At 53.4% G+C, this 17,461-nt stretch overlaps 1 protein-coding gene across 1 annotated transcript; it reads left to right on the forward strand.

The window, feature by feature from the left end:
* Nucleotides 1–6,122: 6,122 nt before the first annotated feature.
* CSDC2 (cold shock domain containing C2) lies at nucleotides 6,123–17,456 on the forward strand. Its single transcript, XM_013947877.2, has 4 exons — nucleotides 6,123–6,268; nucleotides 14,168–14,434; nucleotides 14,792–14,914; nucleotides 15,099–17,456. The coding sequence occupies exons 2-4, from the start codon at nucleotides 14,259–14,261 to the stop codon at nucleotides 15,259–15,261; spliced, it is 462 nt and encodes a 153-aa protein (XP_013803331.1). The 5' UTR covers nucleotides 6,123–6,268; nucleotides 14,168–14,258; the 3' UTR covers nucleotides 15,262–17,456.
* The last annotated feature ends 5 nt before the right edge of the window (nucleotides 17,457–17,461 follow it).

Raw genomic sequence — 17,461 nt, forward strand, 5'->3', positions numbered from 1 at the left:
CGTTACCGGTCGTTACTGGCTGTTACCGGTGTGGGGCCTCCGTGAATGCGTGTGGCTCCACCGAGTGCCCAGCTCGGTGTGAACAGGAGGTTGAGGGATGGGAGACTATGCTGGGGAGGCACTGTGCCTTTTGTAATTCCATTTATAAATAGCTGGCTCCTGCTGCAGCCTGTCCAGTGCTGCCTGGGCCAAACACGGTTGTGAGGAGCAAGGATGGCACTTGGTGTGTGTGTGGCACTGTGGCTTGCATGGCTGCATCTCTGCCCGTGGCCCTCCTGGGAAGGAGGGAGCTTGTCTTTGGGGACATGGAGTTTCCTTGAATTACTGCTTTCACACAATTCCTGAGACAGATTTCCTCAGCTGTTCTTGGCTGGGCAGTTCAGGTGTCTGCAGGCCCCTCTTCTGGCTGCATCCTGGGTGCCAGGCTTTCAGTAGTGTGTAGTTTTGGTCAATAAAGTGTGAAGATACACCTCTTGGTGTGATTTATTTTGTATTTGATTTACTTATGCTGCTTTAAATGTTTTATGTGCCCCAGTGCTTTGAACTGATGTATTTCTGTGCTGTAGCAGTTAGGAGGATCAGTCCAGTGGTTTTAAAGAGCATGCTGCTAGGAGTTTGGTACCTCAAGTGTTGTTTTACATTTTTAATACCCATAATACAAGCCACACACAGCTGGAGGCTTTTCATAGTGCAGCAGGAGGAGCAGTACTTCCCTTTCTTCTTCCGGTTAAGGCCGGGGACATAAGTGATCTGAAACTTGGAAGGATTTTCAGCAACTGCATATCCTACACAGGACCTCTTTGTGAATACCTGCCTTTTTCCCATGCCTGGTATTCCATATCACTCCTTGGTGATCATTCAAGTATATTAGTTATTGTTTCTTCTAAAAGAATCCACAATTACAGTTACCAGTGTTACCATTGCATTTATCATTTTCATAAGCTTCAATACCAACATGGCAGCAGAGATCAAAATTTGCATCTCTCTTAGAGCTGATACTTCAAGCTTTTACAAACCTATACAGCAAAACCAGGTGGATTTATATCCCACTTATGTTTGGAAGGTATTTTTCACAATGGTAACTGCCTGAAGCTTAGGTAAAGGTTGTTATCAGGTATAAACTGGCATCACATAGAGCTGGAATAATTTATTCCAGCTGGGAATCTGAGTGTTAATTAAAAAAAAAGTTCCCATTGTACAGTTTTACAGCCTTCAGTGCATTTTTCAGCAAGCTAAGCAGCATGAGGGACTGTTAGAAACAAGGAGATGTGCTAATGTCTGAAATTTGCTGTGAAAAATGAAAGGAGATTGTTTGAAGTGTATTTAAAAAAGGAGTCTCAAGGAAAACCAAACATCTCAGTGGCTGACAGTCAAAACTGCACTGTCAGCACTATGGCTTTGATGCAAACACAAAGTATGTCATCCCCTTCACCCCCCAGTAGCATGTACTAGGACAGTAATGAGTGTTTTAGATAAGGAATCATTAAATGTTGAGCAGTGTTGGAGCGGGAAAGGAAAAATAAGGTTGCAAATGTCATGGCTGGGCCTTATTAACAAGACACCTGTCTTGGTCAAAGAGTTTCTGATCTCTCTTCACAATTACTCTTGTTTCACCAGGATCTGTAGGTTTTTTTAATAAACATGGGTGGTCTGCATGTGTTTGGCTTGTTTTTATTTAATGGGGGGGCCAGGAACAAGTTTTCCCCTGGCATCTGAGAACAGCAGCGTTTGCCTTGGAGCATCCTGTACTTTCTTGGTTCTGAGCTCTTAAATGCAGCAGGCACCACTCTATCAGGACACCTCAACCCAAATCTACAGCATTTCTTGCTCTTCTTGTCCTAGTTCCAGAAAGCCTTACAAAGGTTCCTTTCTCTTGCTCTACAGTTGCTGCTGCTCTAATCTCAGTGCAGCACAGCTTTGCCAGCACATGTGCCGTATCCCTTGCTGTTCTGTCCTGACCCCACACGAATCTGTCAGCACAAGGTTTGACCTTGGAGTTTGAGTAGAGTGGAGTGCAGTTTTTGTGGATGTCTGTAGGTACTTTTTCAGAAGAGAGAAAAGTTTCTGACCATGTTCCTCTTCTGATGGCAGGGGAAGAAACTGGCCTGGTATCACAAAAGGAGGTAGAAGTTGATACTGTGCTGATATTAGAAAGCTGATCACTCTGGCTATTTTTGTATATAAGAACTAAAGAGTTAAACAGGGGCAGACACAGAGGGGAATAGGAGGCTGAATACCTAGGAGAACGTGGGAGGTTGAGAGGAGAAGGAAATTTGGACGGTCATATCACACTTCCATTTCTAGTCCACCTTTGAGCTAATCTTTTTCATGCTGCCAATAACCATGTCTCATCAGGGTCTGTTGAATGCCCACTACAAAACAAATGCATCTCACTTCAGCTCAGTCCACAGCCCATAAAAACAGGTGTGAGACCAGAAGATCTGCTGGACCTAGTTTTCTACTGACTTGTGTCTTATGCTTAGGTTTTTGGTGTCTCACAAAGTGTAGGCACCAAGCAAGCTTTTCTAGGGTTGGGACATGCAGAATTTGTCTTCTTCATCATCTCTCTGATGGCTAATAAAGGCTGAACTCTGCAGTGTGTTTTTCGATAAGGACACTAACAGGACCGCTCTCCTCTATGCAGCTACATATTTTGGTGAAACTTGCAGGGATTAGTATCTTCGATAGTACCCTCTGGGAAGCGGAATTGAAATGCATGAGGAGAAAGCTGTCAGATGGCATGATCATATGAGCTTCTTTGCCTTAAGACACCAGGATACAAACATTACCAGAGCTTGACCTAATTGGCAATTTCTCAGCCTCTGCCAGTAATGCCATAGGCTGTAGAGAACGATTTCCACTCTCACCCTCTGCAGGTAACCCCTCTTGTCCCAAGCTGAGGTCTGCCTGGGTCTTAGGACATGTGATGGATGTTGCACTGCTGCTACCTAGGTTTTTCTCCCTGCAGGAATTCTGTATTTCCAGCAGCCCTGGTCACAAGCACTATCTTTAACGTAAAAACACAAACCAAAGCCAAGCTTTGCCTTGAAAAACATTGGTGTTTTCTCAACTCAGCTGTTGATAGCAGCTCAGAAGTACATTATATTTAATACTGCGGTTGAGGTATCCTGGTATTGGAGACTGTGTGAACTTGTCTTGCTGAGCAGTCCCTCTTTGTCCCAATAGTTTTGATTTGATGAGTACCCACAAATCCACATAAGGGCCTGTACAGATGTTTGCATACATAACTATACAGAGTCTCTAGAGTCTCTCAGTAGCATCGTGGCCTTTCCAATATTTGGGAATGTGGTTCTTGGTTGTTGTTTTTCTGAAGCCTCAGTTGCTAGAATTCAGTGATTGCCCAAGGATCTTTCTGCCACTTAAAGAAAATCCCAGACATTTCTCATTCTCACAGTTGTAGAGGAAAACTTGAAAACACAAACTGAAGTTACCCAAAGGCTCAGAAACCAGGAGAAAAATGAAAGGAATCCCAAAATTGTTTTGTTGAAAATCTCCTCTGCCTCCACATTCCCATGGTTTGGGGGGAAAAAAAGACTCAGGAATGTTGAAGGAAGTGAGTGGTAATTTGCATCTAGACTGCTTTGGCCCCGGTTTGATTGACTCCAAAAGAATTATGTATCTTCTCACGTACAAAGTCCTTCACTCTCCTGCTTTTGCTTCTGTCTCTGCAGGCATCTCCAGCACCCTCACTCCCACTCTCTGTTTGATCAAAGCTTCCACTCTTCTCCTTTTATCATTTTTACATGCTTTAGACTCTCTGCCTTTTCCACTGCAGTGCATGCCTAGGATGACCTTCTAGTCAAATATACTCTGAGTTCCCTGTGCCTTTTCCTTCTAAAGCCTTTAGTGACTACTTGGCAGAATCAGATTCTGATATTCATCTCCTGTTCAGTTCCTGTTGTTTAACACATGCAGCTGGGCTGCAAGCTCTTTACAGCTAACCCTGCTGTACAACAAATAAGGTGGGAAATACAAGTATTTTGGATATTCAATGTACAAATATTAAACATATTATAGAAATTACTCCATTTACTTGCATTGCAGCCCCTTGCTGTCATGCCTTGTAGCAGTGGTGTGCCTCATGCATTGACATCTCTCCAGGGTTCCTTGGCCACCCCAGCACAACAGAGCAGCTCGTAGGGTCCTGCTGTCTGAGCACAAGCTGGATGAATGAGACGAAAGAGCTCTTTGAGGCAGTATCTAGCCCATAAGCAAATGCCCAGGGAAGAAGAGGGCATGCACGTACCATACTCCCAGGAGAGGATGGCTCTTCAGAAGAGGATTCAGGCTAGAGCCTGAAACAACCCGCTCTGCTTCTCCTCCCTGTCCTTGGGCAAGGGTCTGAAGGGTGAACTGGGCAGAAGTGCCTGGTGACCTGTGCAGGTGATGAATGGGGCTTGTGTTTTGTCATGGAAAACTTCTTGAAAAGGCACAATCAGAGTGTGATGGGCAATGCCAAAACCCACAAACATTTGGATTTTCAGTGCTTCTTTGTTTTTAATGGTCTTGCCATAGGCTAGGTCTCTTCGGTCCACATGCTTTTTTCTGTGTTGCATTTATTGAAAGCCATTTAATAGCCTTGTGAGAACAAACTTTCTGAGCCCTTGTTGCAGTTCTGGCTGGGTCAGCTCTCCCCCGCAGCAGCGGAGGGAGCCGTGGGAGAGACACAACTGCTTTGGCATCCAGTCCCTCTGCCAAAGCCCCCGGTGGTCTGACACCTGCTATCTTGATTGGTAAACTCAGAGACTTCCCCATGTCAGGCAGAGCAGCCCTGACCCTGTCTCCTGACTCTGCAACATGCCTGTGGCTTCCCATGCAACTCAGATGTCATATTGCAGCTCTGGGGCTTGTCACTGGAACAGGTCCAGTTGATACCATCGTATTCAGCCGCACAGCATAAGTAGGCTCAAGGAGACAGTCATGTTTGAGAAACCAAAGCCAAGCCACAAGCATCCTCCATCACGAGACATTCGTTACAGCTCTCTGCAACGCAGACACTGCCCCATGGTTGTTTGGGCTTCCTGCAGATTTGACTCCAGGATTACGGGGACCTGTGAGGTGCAGGTGTGGTCTATCCTCCTGCTCCAAAGCGAGCCCAATATTACTTAAATCCTGCCCAGCTTGGTTTTAAAAACCTCCAGTGATGGAGGCTCTGGTGCTTCCCCAGGCAATCTATTTGAGTAATTAACTGTCTGTTCTGTTCAAAAGTGTTTCCTAATGTCTAGCATCAATCTTGCTCCTGCAATTTAAACCCCATTACTCCTTGCCCTATTCCCACTGGACATGCGAACTATTGATTCCTGTCCTCAGTGCTCACATCGTGCTGTGCCCCCCAGAGGGAATGGCTCCAGACGATTTATTATGTAGCCTCTGTCCACAGAGATGACTCCTGAGTGTAGTCCCATTGGCAAAGGGCAGACCAGAAAGAGAAGATCTTTCTGGCTTTGGGGGCTTGGTATATTCCATCACTTGAAATGAGACCCCTAATTAATAACACCTGGATAACCCTAATAACACCTGTGAGCCACAGGGCGACCGCAGTACCCCTGGGTGCTGGAGGCTGCATGGGGCAGGGGCCAGGTGCCAGCTCACACAGCTGGGGAGAGCGGCTGTGGGGGCACCAGTGGGGTTTGGTGTCCCGGGGGTAGAGGTGTGACCCATTGCTGCCGCCGGGGACCCACCCTGAGGGGAGAGCCCAGCAGCAACTGCATGAGAGTCCTTCTTCACACGAGCGGACGAAATGGCAGACCTGGCCTCCTTGCACCCCGTGTGCTCCCTGTCGCCCTGTCCACCCTGCCGCTGATCACGGCTTCCCTGCAGTCTGCCCTGTTGTGTCAGCAGCATGCACGCACGCCCATCACGTTGCATGAGCAGGGAGCGATGTGGACCCATGTGGCCGGCCCCCCCAAGCCCTCTCTGTCCCCCCGCACAGACTTGCTCCTTTAAGCCTGGAGCAGAAATGACCGGCCTAATCCCTCCCACCTGCCCGCTCCCCGTGGCCTTTCCCTGACGTCAGGGGAAGGCGTGCGGCGGCTGTGTGTGTGCAGGGTGCACATCGTACACACACTTCAGATACCGCAGATCCATCAGGAGGCAGCCAGCAGCCAGCGCGCGTGAGAGAAACCCCCCAGAGCCAGGCTGCATGCAAGACGGCTGCTCCTCGCAAGGTAGCAGAGGAGCTTTCATCCCCCCTGGGCACTGATGCTTTGTAAATCACAGCTCCAGGGAGCCAGGGATTGCTGAGGAGGTAAGGGGACACAGCAGCCGCTGAGCTTGCCCATGGTTAAACTCCATGTGTTATGTTTTATTTCATCGCTGATTTTTTCTTTAGATGGTGGCGAGGTGTAAGGATGAAGGGCCATTTCCCTCCTCCGTTTCATTTATTCCCCACCAAGCTTTGAAACAATAACTCGTTTGGCAGCGACGGTGGCTGTGTTACATGTGCGATTTTGCTGGTGAGGGGAAATAGCTGTGGCTTTGCCAGAGAGGGCTGAGGTCAGCTGGGACCCGGCTCTCGGTGTGCAGAGGGGGGGGTGTGATCTGCAAAAATGTGTCTTATTAAACCGCCCTGATGATGAAGGGGCTCTGAACTGGTGTTTCATTTGCACTGGCTGCACTATTCATTCCTGCAGACAGTAAGTTAGATCCACAAAGGAGGAAGGAAGGATGGGGATGAGGGTATTTGCATGAGGTCTTTGAGCAGACACTAGTCTAATTAAAAAAAAAAAAAATCCAAATCCCACAAAGTTGGTATTCAGGAATGATAGTTATGCATATATGCTTAAAAGGTAAATCAAGCCTCCATGATGGCTTCTCCTTTTGCTTCCCCTTTGCTTCTGGCAGTCTGCTTGCTCTCTCCCATGGCCTCCCCTAGCATCCAGCAGCACAGCGCTGACTAAGGGAGCTTTTTATAATCAATCCATAAAGGTGACATTCATATTTTAGTGCTAACCAGGCTGTATCGTAGGCGAGACTATCTCAGCAAAGATCCTTGGAGTTGTAAGTGTGATTGGCTTAGGTGGGGAGGGGAAGCTTTAAATGTGTATTCCAAATAAATGGCTGGTTTATTTTTCCGATAGCAATCCATCCCAGTGAAGGTTTTTTTAACATGCAGGATATGTGAAGGAAATATTGTTTTACTTGTAATTTAACTCTTAATGGCATGATCCAGTAACCAAAAATGGGGGGTGCGGGGAGGGGAGCTAAGAGGCTTTCATTAGCATTGGACAGAGACAGCGCTTATAAAAACCTGCTAGACGCCAAGGCTGTGATCCTCCTCTGAGGAAGGAAGACTGAATAAAGGTAGTCTCCAAAGCACTGCAGCAGCCGTGGTTGGGGTAACCTCTGCGTTTAACCATCATGCTTCCCAAACTGGTTCCCACCCGTTAGGGTAGCCCCCCGGGGAGAAGTTCATGCTGGGTCTCTGTAGGCCCCCGAGATGTTCGCGGGTCCCTTGGCGTGTGTATACGACAAGGGGCTGAAAAATGTAATTTTGCATTTAACTCTCAGGGTGCAGCACTGTGTCTGGAGGGACGGCGCTCTCTGTTTCAGGCTGTGTCTAGACTGCCTGGGTTCGAGGGGGGGATCAGCCTCCCCGAGGATGGTGGCAGGCCAGAAAATTGCTTTCACTGCTCTGTGCCCTAGGAGGGGTGAGGAGGTGGTTTCCAACAGAGTGCTGCAGAAATGGCTTTTCTTTTGAAAATATACTCTTTTTCCCTACTGATGTGGAAGGACTGGGAAGGTAAACCTGAAAAACTCATCGATTCTTAAACCAGAGGCACTGGCACTCATGACAGATCTAGAAAAGGCGATGGAGAGGCAGGGAATAACCCGTGTGAGACCTCGCTGGGAAAAATAGCAGAGGGAAAACAACCTCCAGCCAGTCAGTGGCGGGGGGGGGGGGGGGGGGAAGCGGAAACACTCAGGAGACCCAGGTGTGAGAGCAGCCAGCATCGGCGCCGGGGCTTTGCATGGGGCTGCAGCCACGTTCAAAGCAGCAGCCCAGGGCTGCGGCGGTGGGCAAGCAGGAGGGTCGCGCTCTGCACCTGGAGCGTCACGGTCTCCGGGAGAGCGGCCGCCCCCAGGGCAGCCCCTCAAAACCCCCCTGGCCGATCGGAGGGAGCACAAAGAAGAGCCGCGCAGGGGGGACCGAGCCGCTAAGGACCATCAAGCCCATTAAATATGTACTCCATAGCCAGGCTGAGTGACGTCTGAGGGGTTTTCTTTGCTGCCACTAATGAATGGGGAGTGGCAGACCGGGGGAGAAGTGAGGCTGGTGTCTCTTCAAAAGGCTCCTTCCCCTTCTCGGGGGACCTTGAAAGGATGTTTAGTTAAACAAGGTCACAGCTAGCACCCGAGTCAATGTGTTTAGATTTAAAGCGGGAGAGAGAGTGAGACAGTGGTTTTATTTGATAAACCGCAGCCCTTTCAGTGGATCGTGATGAATGGGATGCTTGGATCGCTAGATAAAAGCCGATGTGTCTAGTGCTTGTCGCCGTTAATTGGCCTGGGTTTTGCGTATTCTCTGACGGAGGGCGTCTGCCTGTCAGCTCGGCTTGGAAATGCTCCCTTGGAAAAACACAAAAGCTAAGCTAGCTGCCACTGGGGCACCTGAAAAAACTGTATTACCACAGGGGTCTGGGGTTTCATTCGTGGATTAGGTCTTTGGGGAGTGGGGCAGGCAGATGAGCATCTGCCCTGGTGCCTGGGCGCTGGAGAGAGGTCTCGGCGCGGGGCTTACGCGCGTCCTTGGCTCGGAGGGCTGTCACCCGCCCACGCCTGAGTGAAGACATGAGCTGCCACCAGCACTGTGAGGAACGAGGGATGGAGGTCCCATGGCAGCTGGGGGCTGTGCCGGGAAACCTTCCTATGCCCCGCAGCTGAGCTGGGCTGCTGCCCGCTCTGCTTGGCTGCTCAGGTGACCTGGTTTTTGTCCCTGCACCCATGTGCGTGTGTGGGATGGACATGGCGCGTGCGGGAGTGCGGGATGTCCGCAGTGCCCGTCTGCCAGGCTGGGAGAGACCAGGGCTCATGAAGGAGGCTCTCAGCCCCCAGCAGAGCTTGGGGCGATTGCTGGCAATGGGGGAGAGGGGAAAAGAGCCTCTTTTCCCCCAAATGCCCCCGCTGTGTTGCCTGGTCGGGGTTGCAAGGGGGAGTGATGCAGTCGCTGGGCTCTGGAGAGGTCTGTGGGGTGGCACGGCAGGGAGGGCAGGAGAGGGGTGGGAAGCTGGGAGAGGCCTCCCCCACTCCCTGGCTGGACTGGAAGGGGAGGAGACTCCAGTGATGACATGCTCACATCTCCCCTCTTCCCTCAGCCCTTTCTTGCCATGAGTTTAATTTCCTCGGTTCCTTTGTTTGCTGCAGAGATTTAAATGAGGTTGGAGCCGGGGTATCGCGCCGGAGCGCCCGGTTGTGCCAACGCTCCTGCTTCGCCTTGCTGACGGAGAAGCACCGGCACAGCCACAGCCGGGCACTCGACCTCAGGCCCGAAGGCTGATCCCAAATCGGGGCACTCTCCCAATAGCGTGCTCCTGCCACAAGCTGAAGCAGGGCAGGCAGCAGCCCTGACTCAGGATTTCACAGAATCACAGAATGGTTGAGGTTGGAAGGGACCTCTGGAGATCATCTAGTCCAACCTCCCCTGCTCAAGCAGGGTCACCTAGAGCACATTGCACAGGATCACATCCAGGCAGGTTTTGAAAATCTCCAGAGAAGGAGACTCCACAACCTCTCTGGGCAACCTGTTCCAGTGCTCTGTTTGTAGGTGTCCGGTGTGGTGATCCCCAGAAAACACCTTGGCAGTGTAAATCTGGACAACGTGGTGTGGCCTAGGATGCAAACACCATGCAGGAGGAATCCCACGCTGCCTCCTCCCCTCTTGCCACCTAGAAACGTGGAATAATTTGGGTTGAAGGGTGCCGTGGGGGTCTCTGCGCCAACCCCCCCACTTCAAAGTTAGATATAATTTCCAAGTTGGAGCACCTTGCTCAGGACCTTGCCCAGGTGAGTGTTGCATATCTCCAAGGATGGAGATCCCACAGCCTCCCTGTGCCTGTGTCCCCGTGCTCATCTCCATCCATGATGAGCTACTGTCAGACTTAAGGGTCTTCCTCCCTTTCTCCTCCCTTTGTTATATGGGTTTTTTCTCCTTCTCACAAAATGCCCCACACTGGGGCAAGATACTTATGTGGTAGAGATGTGTTTCTGTGGCTGCCCCCCTTTGGGACAGCTGGAGCCCCCCAAAGTGCCTCTTGTGTCCCTGGGCAATAGTGCCAGGCTTGCGGTGCAAATACAGCTCACACAGTGGAGATGTGCAGCTTGCCCTGCCAGGAGCACCCCGTGTGTCCCCCTCCACCATCACCTATCTCCCTGCCTTAAAAACAAGCTTTCCATTGCCTCTCATTGCTCCCTGGGATGACTTCTCTTCCTGCCAATGCCGAGTCGCAAAACAGCTCTTTCTCTCCAAAAAAGTGATGTTACAGACTCTAGTGTCATGCATCTTCCAAAATACCCAAGCAAGCTTGGCAGAAGAGGGTGAGACAAGCCCTCACACTAATCCTGGAGACCTGCGTGGCTGGATGTCTTCCTGCTGATAGGCATCCAGTCCTGGCGTACCCTTGAGTGATAGTGAGCAGGAGCCCGCTGGTCCCGGAGCCAGGCACCCCTGATGGCCATGACCAAAGGTGGCCATTGCTGTGGGGATATGGTCGCACCAGCCTCGTGCGAGCCCTGAGCTGGGCCGCAGTGGCCCAAGCAGAGGCAATTTCTTCTTCCTTGAGATGCCGAGACAATTCCCGCCAGGTCACATCAAAGCAAACTTGAGCAGCTGCCAATGTTCATGCCGCTTGGTGGTAATAAATGGGAAGGAGGAGGTCTGGGGTTGGAGCATCGGGTCATTTCTTAGTAGCATCTGCAGCATGAGACCTCCCGTGTGGACGCCTCCTTTCTTGCCTGCCTGAGTGGAAACAGCAGTAGAGGATTTGCCACATGGACTGATGGTGCTGGAGAGGCCCCAGCGGGAGAGAATCTTGCTTTGCGCAGGATTTTGGAGTGCCATTGCCTTTTCTGTGGCGTGCCTGCTACCCTTATCAGCTGCGATAAACCCGATCTGCAATTTCCAGCATGCTCCAGCTCCCTGAATCACAATGCTTCTCAGGGCACCCCAGCCCCTCTGTCCAAGGCTGGTCCCACAGGTAAACCAGGCCCTCCTGGTACAAACCCATGCTCAGCTGTCACTTCTTCTGCCCTGACCGTTTTGTCTCTGCAAGGCTCCCCCCTCTTGTTTGTCCCTTCCCATTTGTCTCTTATTTTTGTTTTGCCTCTGAGAAACTTCCATTTCACCACCTCCCTTGCAGACCAGCCAGAAGAAGCTCTTTCTCCTGGCTCCCACTGACTCCCTTAGCATACTAATAGTTTGCTCAAAGCACAGTTATTCAAGTTAAATACTCACCCACCAGATTAGGGACAATGGGAAGCCCAAAGGCCACATCAGTGAAAACGCACACAGCTGAGGCATATCATGGTAAAGCAATTTTTGTAGTGGCAACACCATAACGTCACCCAGACTTGAGGGCTGGATCCCCCAAACTCATTATGTTTGTCTAGCCCTGACTGTGCCTTGGCAAGCACTGACTCCCACAGCACTCCGGGGCACCCCATCGCCCGAAGGAACCAGGCTGCTCGCCCACCAGGAAAGGTGGCACCGGCCAGGGCAGAAGGGGCAGAGCGACCTGCTTTGAGGCTTTGCAAGGATCATGAATGGCCGCCGCTAAAAAACTAGCTAAGGCATGGGTGAAGCCATAGCTAGGCTGGGTTTGGGGTCTGGGAAAGCGAATATGGGTGGTGAGGGGAGGACGAGCCGCCTGTGTCCTCCCTGAAACTTCAGCTGCTCCAGAAAATTTCTCCCATGCCCTTGGTGCCTGCTATTTTCAGCATGGAGGTGACCCCCTTTCTCACGTCCCCCAAGGACTCTGTTTCTCCAGGGGCCGCGGATGAGTCAGAAAGCAAATTAAAAAATTGCTGGGTTTCCTGGAGCATGAAACACGTTGGGCAGGTGGAGTCCCAAATGCACCCCTCAGCCCCGTGGGGATTTTGGGGAAGGTAGCAATCACTCAGCGGGATATTGGGCACGAACTCCTTAGCTCTGGGTGACAGGGAAGCCCCTGACCAGGGGGGCGATGGATGAGTCCCCTGGCACCCCTGGAGCAGCCGTCCACACCAGTCTCCGGGAGCCAGCAGTGCTTGGCGGCGACCAACAGGAAAGGAAATCCGACAGCCGAGGAAAGGCTGTCTAAATGCCTTCGACAGCATTGCTGCCAGCCTGTCTGTGTGAGCAGCCGTGGCGCTAATCACGCTCCAGAGCCTGCTCACTGGCTGGCTCAAAACTGAGCAAGCAACTGGCTTTCACATGCTGACCCTCGCAGTGATGCAGCGGGCAGCCGCTCGCCTGTGCTTGCTCTGCCACTCTCCGTTTTAGCATGAGGCCTGGCAGCCAGGCGTCCTCGCCAAGTGTTGCAAAGCCTCTTGCAACGGAAGAGCAGGGGTTTTGTGCTATTTGGGGCAAAAGTGCAACTTCAGTGCATGGGCTGTAATTTTTTTCAAACCTTGAAAAGCTGGTGGAAACTGGAGCCTGATGATGAGAGTTGTTGTTGAGAACAGAGTGCCCGGGTGTTACCAAAGGTCAGTGACATGGGACAGTAGGGAAGGAGGAGGCACCCTGCCACGTGTTGCTGTCGAGGGTTGCATCAGGGCATGAAATACTGTGTGCGCGCTGCTGGGGGCTCTGCAAGAGCCTCCCCATGCCCTTTCCGGACAGGGGCAGCTGAGGGTTGGGGTTAGGGTCTGAACCACGGACCGGGGACCTGGCCCCACTGCGAGTCCTCAAGGGGGTCACTGTTGTCTCGGTGCCTGCTTTCCTGACCAGGAAGAACGGGGATAACCACCTTTCCTCCCCTATCAGCGCATTTCCATGTCGGTTTGCTGGCACAGGTGAGATTTTCAGGTGCCCCAAAGCAACAGGGAGAGTCCTGGATGGGTGCTGGGTACAGCTCTAGCCATGGGAAGGCACCAGACAATGCCTGTTCGCCAGAGCCCTCTGTGTGGGGTTATTTTCTCACCACATTCAGTAGTTTGGGCCAAATCAATGCCAACCAAGGGGAACGAAGTCCCCAGCAGCTATCCTGTTGGCTGAAGTCTGCTCTGGCCTTGACCTGCCCCCCCCAGACCTCCAGTGCCTCTGAAACCAGCGCTGGCGTTGACTTAATTGTTCTCTCAGCCTTTTCCTTTACTTTTTTAGCAAAAATCTCTGTTTCCTCTGCCCTCCCATTTAATTTTTTGGACTGCTAAACTAATCAATTCCAATCACTTTTCCATGGCTGGGAGAGCTGTGGCAGAGCCTGGGGGTGATTTGGAGGGATCAGGTACCTTGTCCTCCGTGGAAAAATCTGTGTTATTGCCCGCTGGCTAGACTGATGGCGATGGAGCATCTGGAGACCAGCTTTCCGGGATTCCCCCATGAGTGGCTGAAGGATAACATTTCGCCTAAGCAGGCCAGTTAATGCCTGGCAAAAGCTGCTGCAAAAATCTCTTGAATTACCTGGTATTCGTTACTGCTATTATCGCAGAGGCCCTGGTTGGGGGCCTGATCGTGCCATGCGCTGCGCAGACATCTTTGCAGGAACAGGCCCTGCCTGTTGCAGTCTGTGCTCAGCTGATCTGTCTCCCATGACACGTTGATTTATGGACTTCATCCCCAGCCAGATACTAGGAATAAAAATATGTAGTGCTAAAGCTGAAAGAAAGAAGCAACCTAGCACACTCTTCCCCTACTTGCTCATTGATTTGCTGGAATATCCTGGCTTCCTGTAACCTAGGATGGGGCTCTCTGGGCTATTGCCGATGCTGGGGTCTCCCCCTGGCTTTGCTGACCGACAGGGGACATCCACAGCCATGGAGGGTGGCCAGGAGCAAGTGGTGCCTGTGATGCACAAAACCCTATTTGCTGGTGTAGCTCCGTCAGCGAAATCCCCCAAAGTGCATCTCCCTCAATACTTACCTGTAAAAGGCGTCCGGATTCGGTGAGTGTAGCAAACCGCGCTGGCAAAAGTGCCTCCTGGAGGCTGGTAACGGCTTCTCCCTTGCTTGCTAGGTTGAAGGCAGCAGCGGCGTGTGGCCGTGAGCTCGGGCACCCTCTCCCGCCCTGCCAGCCGCCCACGACGGAGCAGCCCACCGGCCCTGCCATGTCATCCGACCCCAGCGCGCCACCAGCGGTGCCATCACTGCACTCACCCAAGTCGCCCGTGTGGCCCACCTTCCCCTTCCAGCGCGAGGGCAGCCGTGTCTGGGAGCGGGGCAACCTCCTGCTGAGGGACCTGCCCAGCCCGCTGCCCACCAAGAGGACCAGGACGTACTCTGCGTAAGTAGCCAGCCGCCGCACGTCGCCATCGTGGCCAGGCCCTTGCTGCAAGGAGGACCATGCGGGCTCCAGTCAGTCCAGGGTGCATTTCTTATCTCTGGTGAGAAGGCACCTATTTATTTGGGAAATTGCAGGTGTGTGCTACATCAGGGAGCTTCTGCACCCTCAATTTGTGAGTGGTGCAATCCCACAGACCCCCGTGGGCAAGAAACACCATGGTTTTTTTTTTGAGGAAAGCTCTTCCGTGCTGGCACCTGGCTGAGCTGCAGGCTGGGGCTGCTCGGCCTGGTGCCGTCACCCGCCTGGCATCTCCCGCCATGCCCCGGGCAAGCTTTCCCCCTCTCTTCCCTCCTGCAGGACGGCTCGTGCCTCTGCTGGCCCCATCTTCAAGGGCGTCTGCAAGCAGTTCTCGCGCTCCCAGGGCCATGGCTTCATCACCCCTGAGAATGGCACAGAGGACATTTTCGTTCATGTGTCCGAGTAAGTCTGGGGCAGGGGGATCCCGCGGTGGTGTGCCTCTCGGATTGCCCGGATGCATAAATTTGGATGCCTCTCAGCCAGCGGGGTTTGCCCAAGGTGCAGCATGCGGGTTGGGTGCTGGACGAGTGTGGGGGCGGGGGTCCAGCCCTTGGCGCCGTCCCCACGGCCCATCCTCTCCCCACAGCATTGAGGGCGAGTACGTGCCGGTGGAGGGGGACGAGGTGACGTACAAAGTCTGCCCCATCCCTCCCAAGAACCAGAAGCTGCAGGCGGTGGAGGTGGTGCTCACCAACCTGGCCCCCCACGCGAAGCACGAGACGTGGTCCGGCCAGATCATCGGCTCCTAGGCGGCTGCGGGGGGCTGCAGGCCGGCTCGGCTGGCAGGCGACTGCGCCGGGGGGTGGCCGCGTGGAGCGAGTGGGGTGCTGGTGCAGCCGGGCCTGGGCCACCCCAGAACGTGTAAGGCATTTGCGTTCAGTGTCTTTTATACAGTTACGGTTTCCTTTCTGTCTGTCTGTCTGTCCCTTCCTCCTCATCCCCCTCCCTGGCCCCCTGCTGCCCCCTGATTCGGCCGCCCCCATGGTGTCCTGGTCCCTCAGGGCAGTGGTGCAGGAAAGCGCCCAGGACCGCGCGTGGGGCTTAGGGGAATGGGGCCGCACAGGGCTGAGTGTCACTATGCCGGGATGGGGGCAGCTAAACCCTTCCTGCTCCCTTCCCCTGTCGCTTGTAATTCGGATTTGTCACTCGTCTGGGAGAAGGGTGACTCATTTTAATGTTAGTTTTTGCAGTCTGTTTTCAACGTCTCTACCAGCTCAGACCAGGAGAGCGGGAGGCAGGAGGAGTGGGCTCTATCCGAACAAGCAGCTTGGGTTTTATTTCCTTTAAATCCTGGGGTGCCTCGGGTTTCGGAGGTTTAATTTGTGAGCAGCCTTGGTGGCAAGCAGTGCTGCTGAGCATGCACGTCCCCGCAGGTGGCCTGGGGCCTGGGATGGGGGGCTCAACACTTGGTGATGCCACGAGATGGGGATGTGCTACCCCACAAGCTTAAGAAGTAAGGAAAAAAAAAAAGTGTGGCTTAAAGAAAGAAAAAGGTTAGTTTTAAGGGGAAGAGCCACCCTGTGCTCAAGGGTGAGTGCTCGGGGGTGTATCTGAGTCGCCACTCTCCGCATCCATTTGCCAGTCTCCATTGCTAGCCCCGTGGGTGCCTGCGGCCCCACAGCAGTGGCGGCCGGGTGTCCTGTGGCCACACTCTCGCCCCTGGCCGCGGAAGGCTGGCTTTGGTGAACAGCACAGGGCCAGCGGCACCGTTGCTAATGCTCCGACTGCCGAGGCCAAGCCCAGGAGCCAGGCGGCCCCCGGCCTGGGGGGCTGAGCCCGGGCGGACTCGTGTCATGGCGCTGCCGTGCATGGTGCCGAGAGGCAGGTGATGCACTTTCCTTGGAGCGAGCTGACCTGGCTTTTGGAGTGATGGCTTCCTTCTCCTCTCCCGGCCCTGTCACCCCAGCCCCATGGGATGCCCCGCTGCGTGCGTGCGTGCGTGTGTGTGTGTGTGTGTGTGTGTCTGTAGTTTGCTGTGGGGCAGGAGGAGAGGGGCCAAAGGGTCGGGGCGGTCGCAGTCTCAGCTGCAGGGCGAGTGCCGTTGTGCTCCTGCCGTGACACCTTCCCCCGGTTGTGCCATGTGTGGACACCTCCCTGCCCCCTCGGTGTAGACAGGGTCTCGTATATAAAGCACAAACTTCGTTTTTTGGTCTTCTCTGCCATGTCCTGGCCAGGCAGACCCCCGTGCTCGGGGGGGAGGATGGGGGGCAGTCCCCGTGCCTCATCCCCTGTGGGAACCGCTGGCACTGCCGGGCCTCGGCACCAATGGTGAGTGGAGGCTGGACCGGGAGCCCGGGAAAAAGGCGGTGCGGCTGCTGCCAAATGGGCTTGTTTTTCCGTTTTCAACCTTTCTGCGACAGCGACATGGGTCTGCCATAATCGGGGAGAGAAAGGGGGGCAATGGCCACCCTGCCCGGTGTGTGGGACAGCTCGGGGCAATGCAGACCTGGGGTCCTGCTGCCCCGAACCCCAGACTTGCTCTGGGATTGCCTCGGGTCCCTGCTGCCACCCACCCGCTGCCGACCCGAGGCCCAGCTGCCCCCCGGGCTACGGCAACACCATGCCAGCTCCAGGCCTCCCCGGACACACGGTCAGCTTGGCCAAGACAAACGTTGTTTTTTTATTTTTTTTGGGAAATAAACTAAAACCCTAGAATTGTTGGTGTTTTTACAACTCTAGTGTGGTTCCCGCCTGTCTGACCTTGTGTCGACCTTTGTAACATTGGCAATAATCCATTAAAAGTGACTTTCCCATGAGCCCTGCCCATGCCGGCTCTGTGTGTGCGTGGGTGTGTGTCGCAGTGGGGGAGAGCGGGCTGCTCTGGGTGCTTGGGGGCAGCAGACCCCAGCCCCAGGACCGGAGGCTGCTGCCTGCAAGGAGGGGGGCCGAGGTATTTCTGATGCAGGGAGCAACCAGGGGGTAGTGCAGACACGAGGCTCTCCTGCTGGG

Source organism: Apteryx mantelli, chromosome 1 (genome assembly GCF_036417845.1).
Source record: "Apteryx mantelli isolate bAptMan1 chromosome 1, bAptMan1.hap1, whole genome shotgun sequence".
In the NCBI taxonomy this organism is placed as follows: Eukaryota; Metazoa; Chordata; class Aves; order Apterygiformes; family Apterygidae; genus Apteryx; species Apteryx mantelli.